The following is a 25,805-nucleotide window of genomic DNA, read 5'->3' on the forward strand; positions in this document are numbered from 1 at the left end:
TCAGGATTGTTATAAGTGGCAAATGGTATAATATTGAAGACCAAGATACAGCTCTAAGAAAAGTCAGTTTGAAGAAATATCCACCCGCTTAACAAATGCATCCTGTGTATATACATACATATACGTACATATATGTATGTACGTATATGTATGTATATATACTACTAAGTTTACCAGCAACTTTCCTGAAGAAACTTACCAAGTAAGAAAAACGATAGTAACTTTAAAAAATGTCATAGCATTCATGGCATTTATTGAGCACTTACTCTGTGGAGTTCCTTGCAGACATTACTGCACTGTCTTATTTAGTCCCCAGCAACATTGTGAGTCAGGTTTTATCCCCATTGAGAGATGAGGAATCCAAGACGTAGAGAAGGTCCGAGATTTGACCAAGGATCTGTAGCTGCCAGTTGGGCCTCTTGGCCTCTTTGACCACAAATCTGTCTGATTCCTGAGCCCACACTCTTAGCCACCTCTCTGTGGTGATTCATAGACAACATTAATTTTTTTTCCCTGGGAATTCTTTGAGAATAAGTTTTCAAAATCTTGAGATTCCAAAAATTCGAGATCCCCAAGTTTTATTGTATCCTGGAATTCAAGAATGTCTGTGGCGTGTGGCGCAGTGTCATGCTTCAAGCTGCTTACCTGTCTGATTTTTATTAATTGTGGATGGTTGCATAGCAATGTGGCTGGACCGTAAACTGTCTTGGAGCAGAGTGAAATTAAATTCTGGCAGCTTCCTCTAAAATAATAACAGAATAACATGTGGAATACATCGTGGTTATTAGGGCATGCAATATGGTAGAAGATGAAGTTGTAAATTATTATGGCATGCAGTAGAAAGCAGAGTAAAAGGATAAGTTTTAGGGAGAAAAAAAAGCAGGAAAAAAAGACAGTCATATTTCCCCTTGACCCTATCTCATTCTCTAGCTTGCCAACATGTAGGTCATGGAAGCAGACAAGAGACAGGAATGCATTCTCCCAGCACAGCCAAGTCACCCCGAGCTGGGCCTCCACTTCAGCCATAGCCTGGCCTGATGCCATCACCTTGGATCAATGGCCCTGGCTTGCATAAATTTGGCTTCTCCCTCTGCACGCTCCTATGGCATTCTCTTCCCCCCACCACCGTATCAGAGCCGAGGGATGAGCTTGGCACAGATCCATTCTCCCTACCTCTCCTGCCTCTGCACCATTTTCCCTCTGTCATCACACACTTAGCACGTACACCGCCCTCATCCCACCTTCAAATGCATTGTGTGCGGACCTCCAGCATCCTTTCTACCTTTCACCAGGACACACCACCACCAGGTCCATTCTTTCTCTCCAACATCTGCCAACACCTAGGACAACCAGCATCCATGTGGATGACTTTCTCACACCCTGATATCCCAATTTCCCAACATGGTCAATTTCACTGACAGCCATCCCCTTGGCAGGGTGACACCCTAGACTTCCTCATTTCTTGGTACTTAAATAGCTTCCTGCTCTTCTACCATTCCCCACCTGGCCCCTGCTTATTTAGTTAATGCTTCACTGTGACCTCTGGTTCTTCCTTCCCTGTTGTCCCCAAACTTCCTGCTCTTGCACTAGAAACCACTCCTATTGGCTGGCATTTCCTCATCACTCACTTAACCAATTCTAGAGTCAGATCACTATGCCCTTCCTTAACCCACTACCTCAATCACCCTGCTCATCTTCAACCCTGGTGGGTTACCTTTTAGGTGATCTTTTTTTACTGTGTCATCATTTTTAACTTTAATTACAACCATGTATATAAATGATAACACACAGAATAAGTTGAGAGAACAAGGGGATGTAAAGGAATTAATGATTTTATCTTGTATCACAGATCAGATAACAGCTGAGTAGGACTCCTGTTTCACAGAGTTGACTGTTTCAGATAATAAAGCGTGGTAATTTATCACATCCACATGATTTTAAAACCTAAGAAACCTCTTTTATATTTTAACCAAAATAACACAAAATAACAAACAAACAAAGATCGGTTTGCATACATATTTAACAAATGTGCATACATAATATTTTTAACAGTATACAAAATCAATGCATTTCACCATGTCAATTCAAGCAGAATTCCATCTTTCTAGATATAAACTGAACATCTCTTGTCATACATACTTTCTGACCTACCACTGAAGATCACACACAGGCTTAGGTACTTTGTGCAATCTCCTTTAAAAGAATCCTTAATGTTATGTCTCAAGGCAATTAGGATGACATCACCTTTTAGGTGATTTTTATTTGCTTGTTTTTTAGTTCCCTGACCTGAGCTACTGGGATTTGCTGAAGAAAATAATATCACCATCCTGATTAGACATACTTCATATTCATGCTATCTGATTTACCTGGGCAATAATGTGTGGGTGTTTTTCCTCTTCCTAATAATTCCCAAGAAATTCATCATAGCAGCTATTTCGTAACCACTCTAGTGGCCCCAAGTTCCCATTTCTCTGTGGATAAACTCATCTTTTATTCCTCTATTCTGACTGTCCTCTCTCCTTCATGTCACATCCACACCCTTTGCTCACCAGACTGGAAAAGTATGGTCTTCTTTGTAGGCCTAATCCCTCAGTTATGGAAGAGGTGTGAAGACAAGAAAGATCAAGCCCAACTATGCTGTGATCTTTATTCCTTGTCAAGGCTCCACTTCTAGAAATGTGTCCTAATCAGTGCCTTGAGTTTAAGTAAAACCCATCCTCTATGGAGGAATCTTCTTGCTCCTCGTTTTGACCCTTTTAATGTGCAGTGGGGTGGAGGGCAAGGTGCGGGGGCGGGGTGGGGTGTCAAGATGTCTTGAGCTCCCCCTAGAGGCCAGCGGTGCACCATACAGTCCAGTTATACCGACTGCCTGCTTCTCCCCAGACCTTCCCTGCATTCTCCCACCTCCAGCTTTTACCCCTTGCTTAAATTCTTCCCTCCACCATATCTAGCAACTGACATTCTTCCCATTCTTGAAGGACCAGTACAAACCCTACCTTCCCCAGTAATCTTTCTCAGTTGCACTTAATCTCTGAAAAGTAATATGACATTGTGGTTAAGCCAACTTGAGTTCAAATCTCATTTCTATCAGTATCTCATCATGTGACATTGGGCAGGTTATTTAATCTCTGTGAGCCTCAGTTTTTTATCTATAAAATGGGAATAGTAGTTGTACCTACCTCATAGAATTGTTTTGAGAATTAATGCCTAGAAAGTGCTTAGAAACAGTGCCGGGTACATACTATATAGGCTCAAAAGTATTAGTTATTTTTAATGTCATTATCACTTTAATTCCTATTATAGCTTTAAGATAGGATAAAATGTAACAGAGTAACTAGTATTGTGTCCTCTGGCTTACTAGGCTATAAGTTTATATGGGGTAGCTAGGCAGTAGCTCTGGACAGTTTTTCCACGTAGGCCCCCAAAGCACTTATCATAATGAGTTGTACCCAAAGACATGCTTTTCAAATATGTCAGGCTTGGATCATCCTCAGATTGCTATAAAAAGCCTACCTGTCTTGGCTTCCAATCAGGCATCTAAAGGAAACAAAAGATAATAGGAATATAGTGTTTGGGTTTAGACTTTTTTCAATTATGGCTCCTGGTTTTAAAGATTCCCAAGTTTTGGTGAAGAATTCTTATTTTTCACCCAAGTACTGACATCAAAATAGTTGGAGGACTTCCCTGGAGGTCCGGTGGTAAGACCACACTTCCACTGCAGGGGGCGCGGGTTCGATCCCTGGTCGGAAAACTAAGATCCCACATGCCACATGGTGCAGCCAAAAAAAATTTTTTTTTGAGGGAGGGGAGGCACCCAGGCATGTGCTATATGATGAAAATGTCAAGAAACATATGCCTCATCCCCTTCCCGGTTTATCTCAAACCCACTCGCTTCTCTCCAGCTCTTGGTCTTCCTCCTTGTACCAGCCCAGCGTCTGCCTCTTCAGCTCTCATTATAGAGACCTTCTACTCTTCCTCTATGCCTTCTCAGATTCCAGTAACACCCACCCCTGCCTGCCTGACATAGCTGTAGCCCTTGGAAACCCAGACAGGCACAGGGCTACCTCGCCAGCACCCCTCTTGGGCTTGTGTCACCTCCTGCAGCATCCAACAGCATACGTTTATTTTATCTTTTGCTCAGTCATTCATTTGTTATTCATTCAATAAACAGTAAGAGTTTTCTCTTACTGTTTACTCTTACTTACTGTTTACTCTTGTTTATATGTACCAGACACTATGCTATGCCCCAAGGACAGAGATGATCTCTCTGCCTGGGCATATGTTGCTTTCAGTGTCAGAGGATAGCGTTTCCTTATTAATTCTTTCAGGAATCATTCATCAAGTGCTACTGTGTTTTAGATGTTATGATACAAAATGAAAAGGATCCCTTCTCTTGTCTCTAAGAACTCATAGTCTAGTGGGAGAGAGACATATATAAACAAATAAGGAGAATAAAGTGCCAATGATATCATAAAAGGATGCAGAAGTGCTCACTCCTGCTGGGGGATGTGAGGAAGAGTTTCAAAAAGGAAGAAGCTTTGAGATGAATTCTGAAAGCTGTGTCCATTCATCAGATCCACACAGGACACAGGAGAATCTGGGAAAAGAGAACAGTGTCGGCAAAAGTGGGGCATGACAAATGGAGTGGTATGTTTGGGGAAACTGCAGGCAATTCCATAGGATTAGAACTGAGGTTGAAGGTGGGTTATGGTGAAAGGGAAAGCTTGAGAGGTGAGCTGTAGAGCATCTTGAACCCCATAATGAGGAGTTTAGATTTTATCAAAGAAGAATGTGACATAGTCAGATTTTATTTTGGTCTATTTACTCAGACAGCTGTCTAGATATATTTTTTACATTAATTTTTATTGGAGTATAGTTGCTTTACAATGTTGTGTTCGTTTCTCCTGTATAGCAAAGTGAATCAGCTATACATATACACATATCCCCTCTTTTTTGGATTTCCTTCCCATTTAGGTCACCACAGAGCATTGAGTAGAGTTCCCTTTGCTATACAGCAGGTTCTTATTATATCTGTTTTATACATAGTAGTGTATATGTGTCAGTCCCAGTTTCTCGCAGCCTCCCTTCCCCCACTGGTATCCAAACGTTTGTTCTCTACATCTGTGTCTCTGCTTTGCAAATAAGTTCGTCTGTATCATTTTTCTAGATTCCACATATAAGTGATATTATACGATATTTGTTTCTCTCTTTCTGACTTACTTCACTCTGTATGACACTCTCTAGGTCCATCCACGTCTCTGCAACTGGCACAGTTTCCTTCCTTTTATGGCTGAGTAATATTCCATTGTATATATGTACCATATCTTCCTTATCCATTCCTCTGTTGATGGACGTTCAGGTTGCTTCCATGTCCTGGCTATTGTCAATAGTGCTTCATATATGGATATATTGGAAAAATATGAGAGTGCAGGCAGGGAGTCTAGTCAAGGGGATATGACGATCTCTAGGTGAGAGAGTGTGAGGATAGAAGCAGTGAGGCTACATTCTAACAATGTTTCAGATGTCCCATCTAAGTACCTGATGGCTGGCTAGAGTTGGGAGCGAAAAGGACAGTGGTGTGCTTGTCAGTGTTTAACAAGCAGCTCTGGGGCAAGGTGGTGGGTGGCGAGGAGGGAGAGGTTGCTGTCATTCGTTACCTTTGCTGATTTCTGTGGTGTAGATACTTCCGTCATGGTTGGTTTCTGGCTACCAACGTGGCATCATTGAATGCAGAGTTGGGAATGGATAGTAACAGTCTCACCGACCAGTGAGTCTGTGAGAGGAAGGGCCAGCATGCCAGTGGACAGGGAAAAATCGAGATGACTCTAGAATCTGCCTGGAGGAGGTTGGTAGAAGGTGAAGCCATTAACTTAGGGCATATAGGAAGAGGAGGACTGTTGGGATGGGTTAGGGAGGCAGAGATAAAGTGTTTAGGTTACAATATTTTAAACTTGAAGTAGCAGGAAGAGATTTCCAGTCAGCAGTGGACTATTAGATCTTGTGCTCTAGAGAAAGGTCTAGGTTAGACAGATCAACTTGGGAGGCATCAACCTAGAGTTATTAGTTACAACTACAAGATCATCCAAAGAAAAGTTTAGAGCAAGAAGAGAAAGGGAGGAAGTGGCCAAGCACTGACACCTGAGGGGTGGTAGCAACAGCCAGCAGCATGCTGGCAACGAACAGTGGTGGGAAAGGACCAGAAGAAGGGTTTAAAAAAATGGTGGGGAGGCGAGACTTTTCCATGAACCGAGTGATTACGGGCGCCATGTGTCCTAGAAGGGTCAAGTACGAATACTGAAGGGAGACATTGTATTTGTCACTAGGGGACCATTGGTGGCCTTTCCCTGAGAGCTTTTAGTGCGGTGCTGTGAGCAGTAGCTCATCTACCCTCGGTTGAAAAGTGCATGAGAACCAAGTGTGGAAGCCGTTCCTTCAGCCTGATGAGACACTTACTGTGTAATCTTCATGGGGCTTCACAGCCCACTTAACCAGTCCCGCCTATAGCATCCCTTGTAGCCTCCTCTCAGCTACCTGTGTTTCTACCCTAAAGAGAATCTGAAAAAAAAGCTGCCCGGGTTCTTGATAGAGCTCCAAAGGGGCTTGTGAGATCCTCCATGCCAGTGGGAGCAATGGGGGTCAGCACCAACCAAGCAGCCCCATCCAGAGCTGGATTCTGAGGGGCCTGGGTTCCACAGGGTAATAAGAAGGCTTAGAGGCTGCTTTGCAGCCAAAGCCCATTCGGGAGTGGCAGGAGTCACGTGATGGTGAGACCAAGTGGAAACATCCAGCACAGGTGGCTTGGGGCAGAAACCTGGCATGGTGCCAAGACTTAGTGTCATGGCAGGGACACAACTGGAATTAGGGCTGGACACGAGCAGGCAAAGAGCAGAGGCAATTGCGATAAACAGCCTCGGGCACCAGAGCTGGCCTTTACTGGGTAGGGCAGGCTGACACTGAGGCCAGAGGGAGGACCTCCAGAAGAAAGATCTTTTCGTTTTCTGGAAACGCCAAAAGATGTGGCATTTCTCATATCCAGCGCAGTGGGAGAGTGGAGGGATGGGTTGGTACCCTCGCACTGCCTGCAGGCCCTCCAGGAGGATGCCATCACTGCCTGGCCACTCTCTATCTCATCAGGCTTGTCCAGTGTGGCAGTTTGGGGGCATATCCAGATGCAGGAGGAGGCAGTCACCCAAAACCAGACCAGTTTCTTGCCCAAGAACTGTGTCTGATGAGGCCATGCTCCAGGCACTGCTCCAGAGGAACTCACTGGAGTCCCAATAGAGGAATTGGCCCATGCCGTGGGACCTGGCAGCCTGGCAGAGCCTGATCCCAGATCCCTCCCCAGGCAAACATGCTAACTGAACTGCTGCACACCCAGCGTGAGTAATTGCTAAACAGGCCTGGCTGGGCATGGAGCTGGGGCCACAGGGCCTGCCTTCCAACAGATGGGCATGCAGCCAGAGGGAGCGGCTGAGCTGCTTGTGTGGCTCACCCAGCCATGGGCAGGTCCTTTACCAAGGCTAAACACTGCCTGTCACCTGCAGATTCCCCAGCCTGCTTTTGAAGGAGTCAGGTCCCATCTACTTTAAGCCCCAAGCTCAGCTGAGGGACATCTGGCTACCAGTGGATCTGAATGTAATTAGAACCCTTCTCCATGGTAATTAGAAACCGTCTCCATGGCAATTAGAACCCATCTCCGCACAGGATGCTGTGTGGGCTTATGCCAGCCTCAGACCATCTCCAGCCTGAAGCATCGAGCCAGGCACGTGCTGCATTCCCCATGTGGGCTCCTGCACCTTCCCAGTAAGAGCAGGAACGTTCAAGCTATGGCCTCATCTGTAGCAGCCCTCAGAGTCTGTCTCCACACATCTCTCTCAGTTGCATGAGTTCAAAAGTCTGACTCTGACCCAGCTTAAACTCCGATTTTGAAGAACAGGTTTCAAAGCCACCCACGTGCACATTTATCTTTCCCATTGTCCGCCACTGAGGGATCAATGACCAGACAGGGTGTTCAACTGAATCCTTTTATTTATTTATTTATTTATTTTTGTGGTATGCGGGCCTCTCACTGTTGTGGCCTCCCCCGTTGCGGAGCACAGGCTCCGGATGCGCAGGCTCCGGATGCGCAGGCCCAGCGGCCATGGCTCACGGGCCCAGCCGCTCCGCGGCATATGGGATCCTCCCAGACCGGGGCACGAACCCGTATCCCCTGCATCGGCAGGCGGACTCTCAACCACTGCGCCACCAGGGAGGCCCTGAATCCTTTTAAATGATAATAAAAAGAGATCTTTATAGGTGCATATAAACACATATATGTAGATATTATGGATATGTATGTGTATAGACATACATACATACCGTGCATTGTGACAACAATAGGCCACTGATAAGTTAAGTATTCATAAAATGCAACCAGATAAGTAAAATTAGAAACCAGTGAATAATAAAAAAGGAAAACAAACAAGGCTAATATAGGATTATGTCTTGAATTTTGCACTTCTGTTATGTGTGGGCACAAATTTAGCTCTAAACTTGATAACGTAACTATCTTGGAAAAGGCAACCTGGTCGATTACACGGTTCAGTGTTTATTGGGTAGGAAATGGACTAATTACTCAGAGGAAAGTGTAAGAGTTCCTGATGGTGAGACCACAAAGAAATCCTCCTACCTCCTCCTTACAGAGGACACCGCAAGTTGTGAAGACTTTGGCAGGGTTCGCACAGAAAACACAGTTGCTCTTTCTGATTTTCCCTTCCCTCTTCACCAGTAGCATCCCATCAGATTACCTTTGAGTTAATGCAGTGGGACGCTCCGGGGCAGTGGTCCTCAACCTTCGTTGCCTATTTCAGTCACCTGGGGAGCTTTTAAAAAGTCTGACGCCCAGGCTGTTCCCCATAAGTCAGAATTTCTGGAGGTGGGACCCAGGGTATTGAGATGAAAAAACAATAATAGCAGGTGTTTTGAATGTGCAGCAAAGTTTGAGAGCCACTGCCTATAGTCAGAGTTGACATTGAAACTCTACACACCAGAGTTGTAACTGGTTGTTAAAGTAGGGGAATACTTCCCCAGTGGTTAGTAAGTAGCCTCTGCCTGAACCCCACGACTGTCTCCGAGCTGCTGGGACCCTCCTGCCAGGAGCCGTCTGACCTCCTCATAGTGTAACAGTGTTGGGAGAGGGAACGCTGCCAGGACCTGGTCCAGTGCTACAGCTGCCATCGGCTCCGGCTGACTGCACCCTCGCCGTGCAGACTGTTAAGTATTTGGCATAGCATCTCTGCCTATAATAATAGATGAACCATAAATTTACCAGGAATCCTGCTGCTTTTGATCATTGTTGAACAGCGGTAAGTCCAAAACTCTATATTCCCAACCGAAAGAAAACCTGTATGCCTTAACAGGCTGAGGGGAGCTTGACACCCTCTGTGAAGGGTCTGCGTCCCACTGGGGAAAGGTGTATGCATGACAGGCCACCCCGCTCCTTAGAGATGAGCCGAGGGGAGCGTTCTCAGGCAGAGCCGTGGACAAGGGGCCTGGCCTATGAACTGCATCTCTGTGGAATTTGCATGCAAACTCACTATGCCTGTCCCTCACTTAGAACATTCTCTACCACAACCCTGTTGTTATGCACCCAACCCTGTTGCTTTTCTGAACGTACGGGCACCACCACAGCCCAGCAGGCAGGCAGACCCTAAAGGGATCATGAGCCACCCGAGAGGAGTCCAGGAGTTATTCTGGCAAACCAAGGTACTGGTGAACACACTCTAGTTCGTGCCCAGGGCCTGAGAAGTCCGTCTAAGCGGAGTTTTAATCTGGTTCTCCTCCCAGCATATCCCTGCCAGTGCTACAACCAGGAGGAGCCGTAACCGGGGTCCTCCAAGGTTCTGATGCCCACCCTCCCCCCCACCCCGTCTCATGACCTGAATTCCACAGTGCCATTTCTGTGGATCCAGTCTCTCTTCTGTCACTTCCTCCTTCCAGGCCCTCTAGCTCACGCTCCACCATCTACCCATGGACCTAAGTACATCTTCAAAAAGGAATCAGTCTCCCACCTGTATCAAGCCCCCCTACTCACTTCAGAATCACCCTAGAATGCATTGAGGCCTGCCTTCCCGCAGGTGGACAGAGGGAGAGAGCCACTGCTCTTGGGGGATGGGATCTGAGGAGTGTCCTCTTTGGCCTTAGCCCATTAACTGCAGCCAATGCCCAGGAACAAGCAAGAGTCAGCCGACCCTTGATCCGTCTCAGCTTGCCCTGTTGTTTGCTGGCTGGACCTGCCTTTGTCCGCTGACAGTAGTCATATATGAGAGCTTTTAAGTGCCCGCTAATGTGCTGTGCACTTGATATAAATGCTCTAACCTGTCACATTCCTCTGACAAAGGTGCTAACATTACCCACATTTTATGAGTGAGAAAACTGAGGCTCAGATGACAAAGGTGCTAACATTACCCACATTTTATGAGTGAGAAAACTGAGGCTCAGAGACGTTAAATGACTTGTGCAAATGGCAGTGCTAAGATTCAAACTCAGATTCATCTGGCTTCCAAGTGCCTGTCCTACCTTTTCTTCTTTGATCTCTTGCTTCTTTAGGCCCCCATGCTAGTTTAACTGACCCACTTGGGTTATCTGCTGCAGTTGGCCAGCTTCATCCTCCTTTTCAGATCCTTCAAACGCATTCACTCCTCTCCCCAACCACTGCCTCCCTCAGATTTGGGGTACCCCTGGCCAAGCCATACTAGATTCTCAGGGGCCTCCTCCCCTAGGTGGTGGAGGCCCCACATATCAGACATCCCCTTACTGATGGAAACATTTAACCACTTAACCTCATGCCTCCCCAAACCAGAGCTTTGTAAAATAATATATATGCTTCCGTGCAATTCATTCAAACGTGCATTCTTTGCTGCTAAAGTACCAGATAGTTGTGAAATTTACCCCCATCTAAGGATGTATTTTATACATATATATATATATATATATATATATATATATATATATATATATATCTCATTACTTATGTTTTAGTTCTCAAATGTCTTAAAAGAGGAAAAAAGAATTTGTTGACTTGTGCCAGCCTTGGAAGATTACAGTCAAAAAGTTTTCATTATTGAGATATTTGTGTTTTCTTTTCTTTCTTTTTTTTTTTTTCCTACAGAAATGCAACCAGGGAGGACAAAGACCAACCTTGGCAAGCAGGGTCCTCAGATCCTTGGTGTCCAGAGAGTCTACATTCAGACAAGGGAAGAGAAGCGCCTTAACCTGACCGTCGGGAGCAGAGCCTATTTGCTGCCCAACACATCTGTGATTATTAAATGCCCAGTGCGACGATTCCAGAAATCTCTGATCCAGTGGGAGAAGGATGGCCATTGTCTGCAGAACTCCAAACGACTCGGCATCACCAAGTCAGGCTCACTAAAAATCCACAGCCTTGCAGCCCCCGACATCGGCATGTACCGGTGCATTGCAGGCTCTGCCCAAGAGACAGTGGTGCTCAAGCTCATTGGCACTGACAACCGGCTCATTGCACCCCCAGCCCTCAGAGGGCACACAGGGGAATATCCTGGGATGGACCACAACGAAGCCAATAATTTGGGAGCCATGTGGCATAAGATGAGGCAGAAGTGGAGTAACAAAAATGAGCTTTATTTGGACGATGGCCAAATTCATCACCAGCCTCTCTTAAGAGCTCTGTTGGGCCACTGCAGCCATTCTGCAGGAAACGCCAACTCCTGGGAGTTTGAGAAAAAGCAGTTTGAATCCGCAGTTAAACAGGGAGCCTACAGCATGGATACCGCCCAGTTTGATGAACTGATAAGGAACATGAGTCAGCTCATGGAGACCGGAGAGGTCAGTGATGACCTTGCGTCCCAGGTGATATATCAGCTGGTGGCCGAGTTAGCGAAGGCGCAGTCTGCACATGTGCAGTGGAGGGGCATCCTGGGAGAGGCGCCTCCCGTGGCTCACCTAAGGGGGGAAACGGGAAGTGTGCCCCAAAGCTCAAATTCGAAAAACTCAGGCAAGCTGACATTCAAGCCAAAGGGACCTGTTCTTTTGAGGCAAAGCCAGCCCACCTCGATTTCTTTTAATAAAACAGTAAATTCAAGGATTGGAAATACAGTCTACATTACAAGAAGGACGGAGGTTATCAATATACTGTGTGAGCTTGTTACCCCCGGTGAGGCCACATATACATGGACCAAGGATGGAGCACTGTTACGACCCTCCGAAAAGTAAGTAAAATAAGAATACAGTGTTTCCTCTGTAATACTGTCTTAATGGTTCTTCTTCCAGCTTTCTTGAAAATATTTTCAAATCCCTTCTCCTAAGAATGTGTTTCCAACAGGATTCTTTAGGAAAGAAACTCAAAAATGTTAGGGTATGGAATGTAAAATAGTTAGCTAGTGGGAAGCAGCAGCATAGCACAGGGAGACCAGCTCAGTGCTTTGCGACCATCTAGAAGGGTGGGAGGAGATATGGGGATATATGTATACATATAGCTGATTCACTTTGGTGTACCACAGAAACTAACACAATATTGTGAAGCAATTATACTCCAATAAAGATCTATTTTAAAAAAAAAGAAAGAAAATCAAGGTAGTCTTTACTTCACCATCATTTTAAAGTGGAGGGCTAAATGGCTACCAGTTCTAGGAGAACAGTTACTTTCTTCTCAGCCTACTATAGATAAGATTGTTTCCTGGCTTCCATTTTTGTTGTTGAAAAGTGTGTTGTTAATGTAATTATCCATTGGTAGGTAATATGTCCTTCTCTGTTTATCTTTCAAAATTTATTCTTATCTTTGGTGCTCTACAGTTTTATGATGGTCAATCTACGTGAGTGTCTTGTTTTATTTATCTTGCTTGAAATTTCCTGCACTTTCTGTACTGAGGATACATATCTTTTATCAGTTCTGGAAAATTCTCAGCCCACTTTCTTTTTGAATATAGCTTTTTCTTCTTTCTTCCTAGAACTCCAAATAAATGTATGTGAGAATTTCTCTGTCTCAGTCTTCCCTGTGTTTTTTTTTTTTTTTTTTTTTGCGGTACATGGGCCTCTCACTGTTGTGGCCTCTCCCATTGCGGAGCACAGGCTCCGGATGCGCAGGCCCAGCGGCCATGGCTTACGGGCCCAGCCGCTCCACGGCATGTGGGATCTTCCCGGACTGGGGCATGAACCCGTATCCCCTGCATCGGCAGGCGGACTCTCAACCACTGCGCCACCAGGGAAGCCCTTTCCTGTGTTACAACCTCTCTTTCATATTGCCTCTTTTACTTTCTAGTTTGCTACTTGTCTCTTCAGCATTGTAAAAAACTAAGTGGATATTAGCCCACCCACTTAGTTTTCCATTTCAGTGACCACATATATAATTTTTAGAAGTTCTGTTTGGTTATTTTGTGGATTGTTGAATAATTTTTGATAGTTTGTCAAGGTGTTCTTCTATTTATGTATATATTATGTAAAGTATAAGATTATACATTAAATATAAATAATCCAAAAGCTCCAACTAAAAGCCAGAGATCGTCAGATGATAACAAAGCAACAACTAAAATATAGGTTGTCAACAAGAAGTTCACTTCAAATGTAAAAACACAGATAGGTTAAGAGTAAAAGGATGGAAAGCAGCATATCAAATAAATGCATACTTGAATGTTTCTAACAGCCTTATTCATAATAGCCCCAAACTGGAAATAGGCCAAATGTCCATCAACTGATGACTTTGTAAACAAATTATGGTATGTCCATAAAATGGCAAATGCTCACCATAGATAAGGAAGGAGCTACGGATATATACATCAATATGGGTGAATATCAAAACCATTATGTTAAGTGAAAGAAACCAAGCATAAAAGACTACATACTTTATAATGATTCCATTTATATGAACTTGTAGCAAAGACAAAATTACAGTGATAGAAAGGAGGTCAATGGTTGTCATAGTCCTAAGGTTTTGGGGAGGGGACTTGACTGCAAGGGAGCAAAGGAAACTTTTTGAGGTTATAGAAATGTTATATATCTTGCTTGTGGTGGTGTCTACACGAATGTATACATGTGTCAGAAATCAAATTGTACACTTAAAGTTAGTGAATTTTATTGCCTGATAATTACAGTTCAATTTATAAAATGTGTCTCAAAACAAAAAAATCTTAATAGTATTATACTTCCTTTTCCCCTCTCTCATGTGCTAATTTTTATCATACATTTTACTTCTACTTACATTATATACTCTAAAATGTGTTGCTACTGTATGTATTCCATACAATCACCTGTCAAAGGAATTTTAAAATGAAAAAAAAAAAGTCAGGGTATGGTTTTCACATGTGCATGGGAATTCTCAAAATGAAATCATACTGTCCCAATCACTATCACATAGGTGTGATACAAGACTGGATACCGTTAAGATTGAATTTAAGCATGTACAGACTCTCTCTTTGCAGGTCACTTAACATTTAAAAATAAAATCAACATAAGGCCATTAAAAAAGCATACTTACAGTAATCTTACATTGTGTAGGAACTGTAAATCAGAATCTTCCATATCTAGGAGATGTGGTATCTCGTTTGAACTCACACCAGCCCCATGAGTTTGGCAGGGTAGGGGTTAATACTTTTCTGATGAGGTCGTTGAAAAACAGAATCTCTTTTGCAAATATTTTCTCCCATTCTGAGGGTTGTCTTTTCATCTTGTTTATGGTTTCCTTTGCTGTGCAAAAGCTTTTAAGTTTCATTAGGTCCCATTTGTTTATTTTTGTTTTTATTTCTCAGAATGGGAGAAAATATTTGCAAATGAAGCAACTGACAAAGGATTAATCTCCAAAATTTACAAGCAGCTCATGCAGCTCAATAACAAAAAAACAAACAACCCAATCCAAAAATGGGCAGAAGACCTAAATAGACATTTCTCCAAAGAAGATATACAGATTGCCAACAAACACATGAAAGAATGCTCAACATCATTAATCATTAGAGAAATGCAAGTGAAAACTACAATGAGATATCATCTCACACCAGTCAGAATGGCCATCCTCAAAAAATCTAGAAACAATAAATGCTGGAGAGGGTGTGGAGAAAAGGGAACACTCTTGCACTGCTGGTGGGAATGTGAATTGGTACAGCCACTATGGAGAACGGTATGGAGGTTCCTTAAAAAACTACAAATAGAACTACCATATGACCCAGCAATCCCATTACTGGGCATATACCCTGAGAAAACCATAATTCAAAAAGAGTCATGTACCAAAATGTTCATTGCAGCTCTATTTACAATAGCCAGGAGATGGAAGCAACCTAAGTGTCCATCTTCAGATGAATGGATAAAGAAGATGTGGCACATATATACAATGGAATATTACTCAGCCATAGAAAGAAATGAAATTGAGTTATTTGTAGTGAGGTGGATCGAGCTAGAGACTGTCATACAGAGTGAAGTAAATCAGAAAGAGAAAAACAGATACTGTATGCTAACACATATATATGGAATCCAAAAAAAAAGGAATAAAGAAAATGGTCAGAAGAACCTAGGGGCAAGATGGGAATAAAGATGCAGACCTACTAGAGAATGGACTTGAGGATATGGGGAGGGTGAAGGGTAAGCTGGGACAAAGTGAGAGAGTGGCATGGACATATATACACTACCAAACGTAAGGTAGATAGCTAGTGGGAAGCAGCCGCATAGCACAGGGAGATCAGCTCGGTGCTTTGTGACCACCTAGAGGGGTGGGATAGGGAGGGAGACGCAAGAGGGAAGAGATATGGAAACATATGTATATGTATAACTGATTCACTTTGTTATAAAGCAGAAACTAACACACCATTGTAAAGCAATTATACTCCAATGAAGATGTTAAAAAAAACCAAACCAGAATCTCATGACTAATTCATGGCCAGTCAGAACCAGGGACCTTATCTCCTGAACACTGCCAGCGATGTTTGAAGATCACACAAATAATAGCTTCGGGAGAAAGATTAAGAATCTGAAGTAATATTCTATATCATGAAGTTTTTCATGTCACAAAATCCAAAAATAAGATGATTAAGGATCAAAGTTTTCTGACATGTTCAAAACACAATATTATGGCTTCCCTGGTGGCTCAGTGGTTGAGAGTCTGCCTGCCGATGCAGGGGACACGGGTTCCTGCCCCGGACCGGGAAGATCCCACATGCCGCGGAGTGGCTGCGCCGGTGAGCCATGGCCGCTGAGCCTGCGCGTCCGGAGCCTGTGCTCCGCAAAGGGAGAGGCCACAACAGTGAGAGGCCCGCGTACCACAAAAAAAAAAAGAAAACAAAAAAACCCCCCACAATATTAAGTCACCTTATTTTATTGTGATAGTTATCCATATCAGTGCAAAAATATCACATTTCATTCATTTTACACAAAATAACAGGGGATAACAGAAATATTAATTCGCTTTTGTGTTCTTTTTTGTCTCCAAATCTTGCTGTTTGTACACATAGGGTTATAGACCTTTTGCTTTCTTTCAATTTGAGTTTAAGAGCTCAAGCTGCACCTTATCTGCCTCTAGGGATTGTTGAGAGACACAAAACACCAGATGTTAAATTGTTTTGCAAACCATAAGTTCCTTTAAAAATGCAAGTTTTATTTTTATCATGTCGTTTTTTTGTGCATCACCTAATATGTGAAACATTAAAAGAAATGTAGGTAAAATTCAAATTTTATATTAAATTGTTAGGCTATGTCTTAGAATGAAAAGATAGAACAAATATAATTTTTTATTGTTTTGCCTGGAACGCTGAACACAAGAGTATAATGAAGTTTTTGAAGTGGAATTAACCTTCCGGATCAACTAACTTAGCAGTTCTCAAATCTTTTGGTCTTAGGACCCCTTTAAACTTAAATAAATGATGAGAAGCCCGAAGAGCTTTTGGTAATGTGAGTTATATCTAGTGATGTTAGAAATTAAAACCATGAAACAGGGCTTCCTTGGTGGCGCAGTGGTTGGGAGTCCGCCTACCGATGCAGGGGACGTGGGTTCGTGCCCCGGTCCGGGAGGATCCCGCATGCCGCGGAGCGGCTGGGTCCGTGAGCCACGGCCGTTGAGCCTGCGCGTCCGGAGCCTGTGCTCCACAACGGGAGAGGCCACAACAGTAAGAGGCCCACATACCGCAAAAAAAAAAAAAAAAAAGAAACATCTAAAAGAGCTGTTTATTAATCCATTTAGAAATAAGTAGTAAGCCCAATTCATGTTTACATAAATAGCATAATTTTTGAAAAGCAGTAGTTTAAAAATTACTGATAATGGCATTGTTTTACATCTTTGCAAATCTCTTTCATGTCTGGTTTAATAAAATATAGCTGGATTCTCCTAAATGCTTCTACATTCAATCTGTTGTGATAGGTTGTGTGTTTGTTTTTTTTTTTAAAGGATAATTTAATAATTTAGTTCCCAGCTGGTCAAGTAACAAGGATCATTCTGACTTCACACCCATTTGAGAAACAGTTGGGGGCATAAATTATAAATGGAAACAAAAAAATTAATGATTTTCTTTCCCTTCTCAGACCATTTTTCCGTAAGGTTGGGGTATAAGAAGGCTACGAACAAATGCATCATGACATTACACTAGCTTCACCTTTCATTCCTACAGCCTGAATTAACGAAAGGGAAACAAGACGATTTCTAAAAAACACATATATTCCAGGAAAATCTCTCTAGTAAAAAGTGTGACTAGTATGACGGTGTGTGTGCATGTGAGCACTTCTGGGGTATTTCCATGCCTTTGGGGTGCCATAAGGTTCCCCTTTAGAATTAGTAAGATGGGGATCTATCACCTCACACTGGATTTATAGTGGTTTTTCCCATAGTTAAAAGGAAGTTATGGGGCTTCCCTGGTGGCGCAGTGGTTGAGAGTCCACCTGTCGATGCAGGGGACATGGGTTCGTGCCCCGGTCAGGGAAGATCCCACATGCCGCGGAGCGGCTGGGCCCGTGAGCCATGGCCGCTGAGCCTGCGCGTCCGGAGCCTGTGCTCTGCAACAGGAGAAGCCACAACAGTGAGAGGCCCGTGTACGAAAAAAAAAAAAAAAAGAAGCTATGAAACTAATATACTATGGTAAATCAACTATATACTTCAATAAAAAAAAAGAAGCTACACCCTGTTATTCCTGACACTGAGATCTTTCAAGTCCAAGTGCAAATACAGATTTAAAACCTGTTTTTCTTTGGTTTCTTTCTTTCTTTTTTTTTTTTTACGGTACACGGGGCTCTCACTGTTGTGGCCTCTCCCTTTGCGGAGCACAGGCTCCGGACGCGCAGGCTCAGCGGCCATGGCTCACGGGCCCAGCCGCTCCGCGGCATGTGGGATCTTCCCAGACCGGGGCACGAACCCGTGTCCCCTGCATCGGCAGGCGGACTGTCAACCACTGTGCCACCAGGGAAGCCCCTTTCTTTGGTTTCTTCACTTGAAAATTTTATTTCCCTGAAATATTCTGTTGGCTTTCTCTTTTTCCTTAGGTGTGCTATTTTTTTTTAACATGTGCAAGTGGATTATCAGAAAAAGCCAGCACAATGGATATTTTCCTTAATTTGCATTTTTGGTTTTTCTTTGCATACAATGTTTCTTTTGTTCTGAATACAAATGATTTTTTTTTTAACATCTCAGCTCGGTGCTTTGTGTCCACCTAGAGGGGTGGGATAGGGAGGGTGGGAGGGCGACGCAAGAGGGAGGAAATATGGGGATATATGTATATGTATAGCTGATTCACTTTGTTATACAGAGAAACTAACACACCATTGTAAAGCCATTATACTCCAATACAGATGTTAAAAAAAAAGGTATGTTGTTTTTATTGACGTTTATAGAGAGAATTTGGCTTCATACAGATATGTCAGTTGGAAAGAGAAGGAATATTTTCATAGCCCTTTCAGGTAATTGTGGCTATTCTTTTTTTAATGCTACACTAAAACTAGACAAGTGGTAGTTTCTTTTTTTTTTTTTTTTTTTTTTTTTTTTTTTTTTAACCATAATCATACTTTTTTTTTTATTTTACAAATTTAATCAGTTATACATATACATATGTTCCCATATCCCCTCCCTTTTGCGTCTCCCTCCCACCCTCCCTATCCCACCCCTCCAGGCGGTCACAGAGAACTGAGCTGATCTCCCTGTGCTATGCGGCTGCTTCCCACTAGCTATCTACCTTACGTTTGGTAGTGTATATATGTCCATGCCGCTCTTTCACTTTGTCACAGCTTACCCTTCCCCCTCCCCATATCCTCAAGTCCATGCTCTAGTAGGTCTGTGTCTTTATTCCTGTCTTACCCCTATGTTCTTCATGACATTTTTTTCTTAAATTCCATATATATGTGTCAGCATACAGTATTTGTCTTTCTCTTTCTGACTTACTTCACTCTGTATGACAGACTCTAGGTCCATCCACCTCATTACAAATAGCTCAATTTCATTTCTTTTTATGGCTGAATAATATTCCATTGTATATATGTGCCACATCTTCTTTATCCATTCATCCGATGATGGACACTTAGGTTGTTTCCATCTCCGGGCTATTGTAAATAGGGCTGCTATGAACATTTTGGTACATGTCTCTTTTTGAATTATGGTTTTCTCAGGGTATATGCCCAGTAGTGGGATTGCTGGGTCATATGGTAGTTCTATTTGTAGTTTTTTAAGGAACCTCCATACCGTTCTCCATAGTGGCTGTACCAATTCACATTCCCACCAGCAGTGCAAGAGTGTTCCCTTTTTTCCACACCCTCTCCAGCATTTATTGTTTCTAGATTTTTTGATGATGGCCATTCTGACTGGTGTGAGATGATATCTCATTGTAGTTTTGATTTGCATTTCTCTAATGAGTAAAGATGTTGAGCATCCTTTCATGTGTTTGTTGGCTGTCTGTATATCTTCTGTGGAGAAATGTCTATTTAGGTCTTCTGCCCATTTTTGGATTGGGTTGTTTGTTTTTTTGCTATTGAGCTGCATGAGCTGCTTATAAATTTTGGAGATTAATCCTTTGTCAGTTGCTTCATTTGCAAATATTTTCTCCCATTCTGAGGGTTGTCTTTTCGTCTTGTTTATGGTTTCCTTTGCTGTGCAAAAGCTCTTAAGTTTCATTAGGTCCCATGTGTTTATTTTTGTCTTTATTTCCATTTCTCTAGGAGGTGGGTCAAAAAGGATCTTGCTGTGATTTATGTCATAGAGTGTTCTGCCTATGTTTTCCTCTAAGAGTTTGATAGTGTCTGGCCTTACATTTAGGTCTTTAATCCATTTTGAGCTAATTTTTGTGTATGGTGTTAGGGAGTGATCTAATCTCATACTTTTACATGTCCCTGTCCAATTTTCCCAGCACCACTTATTGAAGAGACTGTCCTTTCTCCACTGTACATTCCTGCCTCCTTTATCAAAGATAAGGTGACCATATGTCCGTGGGTTTATCTCTGGGCTTTCTATCCTGTTCCATTGATCTATCTTTCTGTTTTTGTGCCAGTACCATACTGTCTTGATTACTGTAGCTTTGTAGTATAGTCTGAAGTCAGGGAGCCTGATTCCTCCAGCTCCATTTTTCGTTCTCAAGATTGCTTTGGCTATTCGGGGTCTTTTGTGTTTCCATACAAATTGTGAAATTTTTTGTTCTAGTTCTGTGAAAAATGCCATTGGTAGTTTGATAGGAATTGCATTGAATCTGTAGATTGCTTTGGGTAATAGAGTCATTTTCACAATGTTGATTCTTCCAATCCAAGAACATGGTACATCTCTCCATCTATTTGTATCATCTTTAATTTCTTTCATCAGTGTCTTATAATTTTCTGCATACAGGTCTTTTGTCTCCTTAGGTAGGTTTATTCCTAGATATTTTATTCTTTTTGTTGCAATGGTAAATGGGAGTATTTCCTTGATTTCACTTTCAGATTTTTCATCATTAGTATATAGGAATGCCAGAGATTTCTGTGCATTAATTTTGTATCCTGCTACTTTACCAAATTCATTGATTAGCTCTAGTAGTTTTCTGGTAGCATCTTTAGGATTCTCTATGTATAGTATCATGTCATCTGCAAACAGTGACAGCTTTACTTCTTCTTTTCCCATTTGGATTCCTTTTATTTCCTTTTCTTCTCTGATTGCTGTGGCTAAAACTTCCAAAACTATGTTGAATAAGAGTGGTGAGAGTGGGCAACCTTGTCTTGTTCCTGATCTTAGTGGAAATGGTTTCAGTTTTTCACCATTGAGGACGATGCTGGCTGTGGGTTTGTCATATATGGCCTTTATTATGTTGAGGAAAGTTCCCTCTATGCCTACTTTCTGCAGGGTTTTTATCATAAATGGGTGTTGAATTTTGTCAAAAGCTTTCTCTGCATCTATTGAGATGATCATATGGTTTTTCTCCTTCAGTTTGTTAATATGGTGTATCACTTTGATTGATTTGCGTATATTGAAGAATCCTTGCATTCCTGGAATAAACCCCACTTGATCATGGTGTATGATCCTTTTAATGTGCTGTTGGATTCTGTTTGCTAGTATTTTGTTGAGGATTTTTGCATCTATGTTCATCAGTGATATTGGCCTGTAGTTTTCTTTCTTTGTGACATCCTTGTCTGGTTTTGGTATCAAGGTGATGGTGGCCTCGTAGAATGAGTTTGGGAGTGTTCCTCCCTCTGCTATATTTTGGAAGAGTTTGAGAAGGATAGGTGTTAGCTCTTCTCTAAATGCTTGATAGAATTCGCCTGTGAAGCCATCTGGTCCTGGGCTTTTGTTTGTTGGAAGATTTTTAATCACAGTTTCAATTTCAGTGCTTGTGATTGGTCTGTTCATATTTTCTATTTCTTCCTGATTCAGTCTTGGCAGGTTGTGCATTTCTAAGAATTTGTCCATTTCTTCCAGGTTGTCCATTTTATTGGCATAGAGTTGCTTATAGTAATCTCTCATGATCTTTTGTATTTCTGCAGTGTCAGTTGTTACTTCTCCTTTTTCATTTCTAATTCTATTGATTTGAGTCTTCTCCCTTTTTTTCTTGATGAGTCTGGCTAATGGTTTATCAATTTTGTTTATCTTCTCAAAGAACCAGCTTTTAGTTTTATTGATCTTTGCTATCGTTTCCTTCATTTCTTTTTCATTTATTTCTGATCTGATTTTTATGATTTCTTTCCTTCTGCTAACTTTGGGATGTTTTTGTTCTTCTTTCTCTAATTGCTTTAGGTGCAAGGTTAGGTTGTTTATTCGAGATATTTCCTGTTTCTTAAGGTGGGATTGTATTGCCATAAACTTCCCTCTTAGAACTGCTTTTGCTGCATCCCATAGGTTTTGGGTCGTCGTGTCTCCATTGTCATTTGTTTCTAGGTATTTTTTAATTTCCTCTTTGATTTCTTCAGTGATCACTTCGTTATTAAGTAGTGTATTGTTTAGCCTCCATGTGTTTGTATGTTTTACAGCTCTTTTCCTGTAATTGATATCTAGTCTCATAGCATTGTGGTCGGAAAAGATACTTGATACAATTTCAATTTTCTTAAATTTACCAAGGCTTGATTTGTGACCCAAGATATGATCTATCCTGGAGAATGTTCCATGAGCACTTGAGAAAAATGTGTATTCTGTTGTTTTTGGATGGAATGTCCTATAAATATCAATTAAGTCCATCTTGTTTAATGTATCATTTAAAGCTTGTGTTTCCTTATTTATTTTCATTTTGGATGACCTGTCCATTGGTGAAAGTGGGGTGTTAAAGTCCCCTACTATGATTGTGTTACTGTCGATTTCTCCTTTTATGGCTGTTAATATTTCCCTTATGTATTGAGGTGCTCCTATGTTGGGTGCATAAATATTTACAATTGTTATATCTTCTTCTTGGATTGATCCCTTGATCATTATGTAGTGTCCTTCTTTGTCTCTTCTGGTAGTCTTTATTTTAAAGTCTATTTTGTCTGATATGAGAATTGCTACTCCAGCTTTCTTTTGGTTTCCATTTGCATGGAATATCTTTTTCCATCCCCTTACTTTCAGTCTGTATGTGTCTCTAGGTCTGAAGTGGGTCTCTTGTAGACAGCATATATATGGGTCTTGTTTTTGTATCCATTCAGCCAGTCTGTGTCTTTTGGTGGGAGCATTTAGTCCATTTACATTTAAGGTAATTATTGATATGTATGTTCCTATTCCCATTTTCTTGTTTTGGGTTTGTTATTGTAGTTCTTTTCCTTCTGTTGTGTTTCTTGCCTAGAGAAGTTCCTTTAGCATTTGTTGTAAAGCTGGTTTGGTGGTGCTGAACTCTCTCAGCTTTTGCTTGTCTGTAAAGGTTTTAATTTCTCCATCAAATCTGAATGAGATCCTTGCTGGGTAGAGTAATCTTGGTTGCAGGTTTTTCTCCTTCATCACTTTAAGTATGTCCTGCCACTCCCTTCTGGCTTGTAGAGTTTCTGCTGAGAGATCAGCTGTTATCCTGATGGGGATTCCCTTGTGTGTTATTTGTTGTTTTTGCCTTGCTGCTTTTAATATGATTTCTTTGTGTTTAATTTTTGACAGTTTGATTAATATGTGTCTTGGTGTATTTCTCCTTGGATTTATTCTGTATGGGACTCTCTGTGCCTCCTGGACTTGATTAACTATTTCCTTTCCCATATTAGGAAAGTTTTCAACTATAATCTCTTCAAATATTTTCTCAGTCCCTTTCTTTTTCTCTTCTTCTTCTGGAAACCCTATAATTCGAATGTTGGTGCGTTTAATGTTGTCCCAGAGGTCTCTGAGACTGTCCTCTGTTCTTTTCATTCTTTTTTCTTTATTTTGCTGTGCAGCAGTTATTTCCACTATTTTATCTTCCACCTCACTTATCCGTTCTTCTGCCTCAGTTATTCTGCTATTGATCCCATCTAGAGTATTTTTTATTTCATTTATTGTGTTTTTAATCGATGCTTGATTCGTCTTTAGTTCTTCTAGGTCCTTGTTAACTGTTTCTTGCATTTTGTCTATTCTATTTCCAAGATTTTGGATCATCTTTACCATCATTATTCTGAATTCTTTTTCAGGTAGACTGCCTATTACCTCTTCATTTGTTAGGTCTGGTGGGTTTTTATCTTGCTCCTTCTCCTGCTGTGTGTTTTTCTGTCTTCTCATTTTGCTTATGTTACTGTGTTTGGGGTCTCCTTTTTGCAGGCTGCAGGTTCGTAGTTCCCGTTGTTTTTGGTGTCTGTCCCCAGTGGCTAAGGTTGGTTTAGTGGGTTGTGTAGGCTTCTTGGTGGAGGGGACTACTGCCTGTGTTCTGGTGGATGAGGCTGGATCTTGTCTTTCTGGTGGGCAGGTCCACGTTTGGTGGTGTGTTTTGGGGTGTTTGCGGACTTTTTATGATTTGAGGCAGCCTCTCTGCTAATGGGTGGCGTTGTGTTCCTGTCTTGCTAGTTGTTTAGCAAAGGGTGTCCAGCACTGTAGCTTGCTGGTCGTTGAGTGAAGCTGGGTGCTGGTGTTGAGATGGAGATCTCTGGAAGATTTTCGCCGTTTGATATTATGTGGAGCTGGGAGGTCTCTTGTGGACCAGTGTCCTGAAGTTCGCTCTCCCACCTCAGAGACACAGCACTGACTCCTGGCTACTCAATTTGGGATGATTTGTTGTCTATTCATGTATTCCACAGATGCAGGGTACATGAAGTTGATTGTGGAGCTTTAATCCGCTGCTTCTGAGGCTGCTGGGAGAGGTTTCCCTTTCTCTTCTTTGTTCTCACAGCTCCTGGGTCTCAGCTTTGGATTTGGCCCCGCCTCTGCGTGTAGGTCGCCGGAGGGCGTCTGTTCTTCGCTCAGACAGGACAGGGTTAAAGGAGCAGCCTCTTCGGGGACTCTGGCTCACTCAGGCCGGGCGGGAGGGAGGGGCACGGAGTGCGGGGCGAGCCTGCAGCGGCAGAGGTCGGCGTGACGTTGCACCAGCCCGAGGCGCGCCGTGCGTTCTCCCAGGGAAGCCGCCCCTGGATCCCGGGACCCCGGCAGTGGCAGGCTGCACAGGCTCCCGGAAGGGCGGTGTGGACAGTGACCTGCGCTCGCACACAGGCTTCTTGGCGGCGGCAGCAGCAGCCCCAGCGTCCCACGCCCGTCTCTGGGCTCCGCGCTTTCAGCCGCGACTCGCGCCCGTCTCTGGAGCTCCTTTACGCGGCGCTCTTAATCCCCTCTCCTCGCGCACCAGGAAACCAAGAGGGAAGAAAAAGTCTCCTGCCTCTTCGGCAGCTCCAGAGTTTTCCCGGACTCCCTCCCGGCTAGCTGTGGCACATCAGCCCCCTTCAGGCTGAGTTCTCACCGCCAGCCCCAGTCCTCTCCCTGCGCTCTGACCGAAGCCCGAGCCTCAGCTCCAGCGCCGCCCGCCCCGGCGGGGGAGCAGACAAGCCTCTCGGGCTGGTGAGTGCCGCTCGGCACCGCTCCTCTGTGCGGGAATCTCTCTGCTTTGCCCTACCCAGGTATGTGGGGAGTTTCTTGCCTTTTGGGAGGTCTGGGGTCTTCTGCCAGCGTTCAGTAGGTGTTCTGTAGGAGTTGTTCCACGTGTAGCTGTATTTCTGGTGTATCTGTGGGGAGGAAGGTGATCTCCGCGTCTTACTCTTCCGCCATCTTACCCGGAAGTCCCCAAGTGGTAGTTTCTTAAAGCTTAGCTGGAATGTGGAATCTAAAACCATATTAATGAGATTTTGGTACTCTGTTACAATGAAATCTATTGGTTTCTCTTGCTCTTTGAATGGATGTTTTAACTATACTAGATTTTATAACATCATACATTGGTCATTTGGAAAATACTGGCTGACTGAGTTATACACATCTTCCAAATGTTGACACATTTCATTGTACAGTACAAAAAAGACGTATATTCTTTAATATTACTACCCAG

General features: G+C 42.8%; 1 protein-coding gene across 1 annotated transcript in view; it reads left to right on the forward strand.

Annotated features, from left to right (window-relative positions):
- Positions 1-25,805, forward strand: part of ADAMTSL3 (ADAMTS like 3) — a 377,697-nt gene that overhangs the window by 291,477 nt on the left and 60,415 nt on the right. The window contains 1 exon segment of the mRNA XM_060097479.1: positions 11,150-12,224. Coding sequence (XP_059953462.1) covers positions 11,150-12,224 — 1,075 coding nt within the window.

This window comes from Mesoplodon densirostris, chromosome 4 (assembly GCF_025265405.1).
Source record: "Mesoplodon densirostris isolate mMesDen1 chromosome 4, mMesDen1 primary haplotype, whole genome shotgun sequence".
NCBI classification, from domain to species: Eukaryota; Metazoa; Chordata; class Mammalia; order Artiodactyla; family Ziphiidae; genus Mesoplodon; species Mesoplodon densirostris.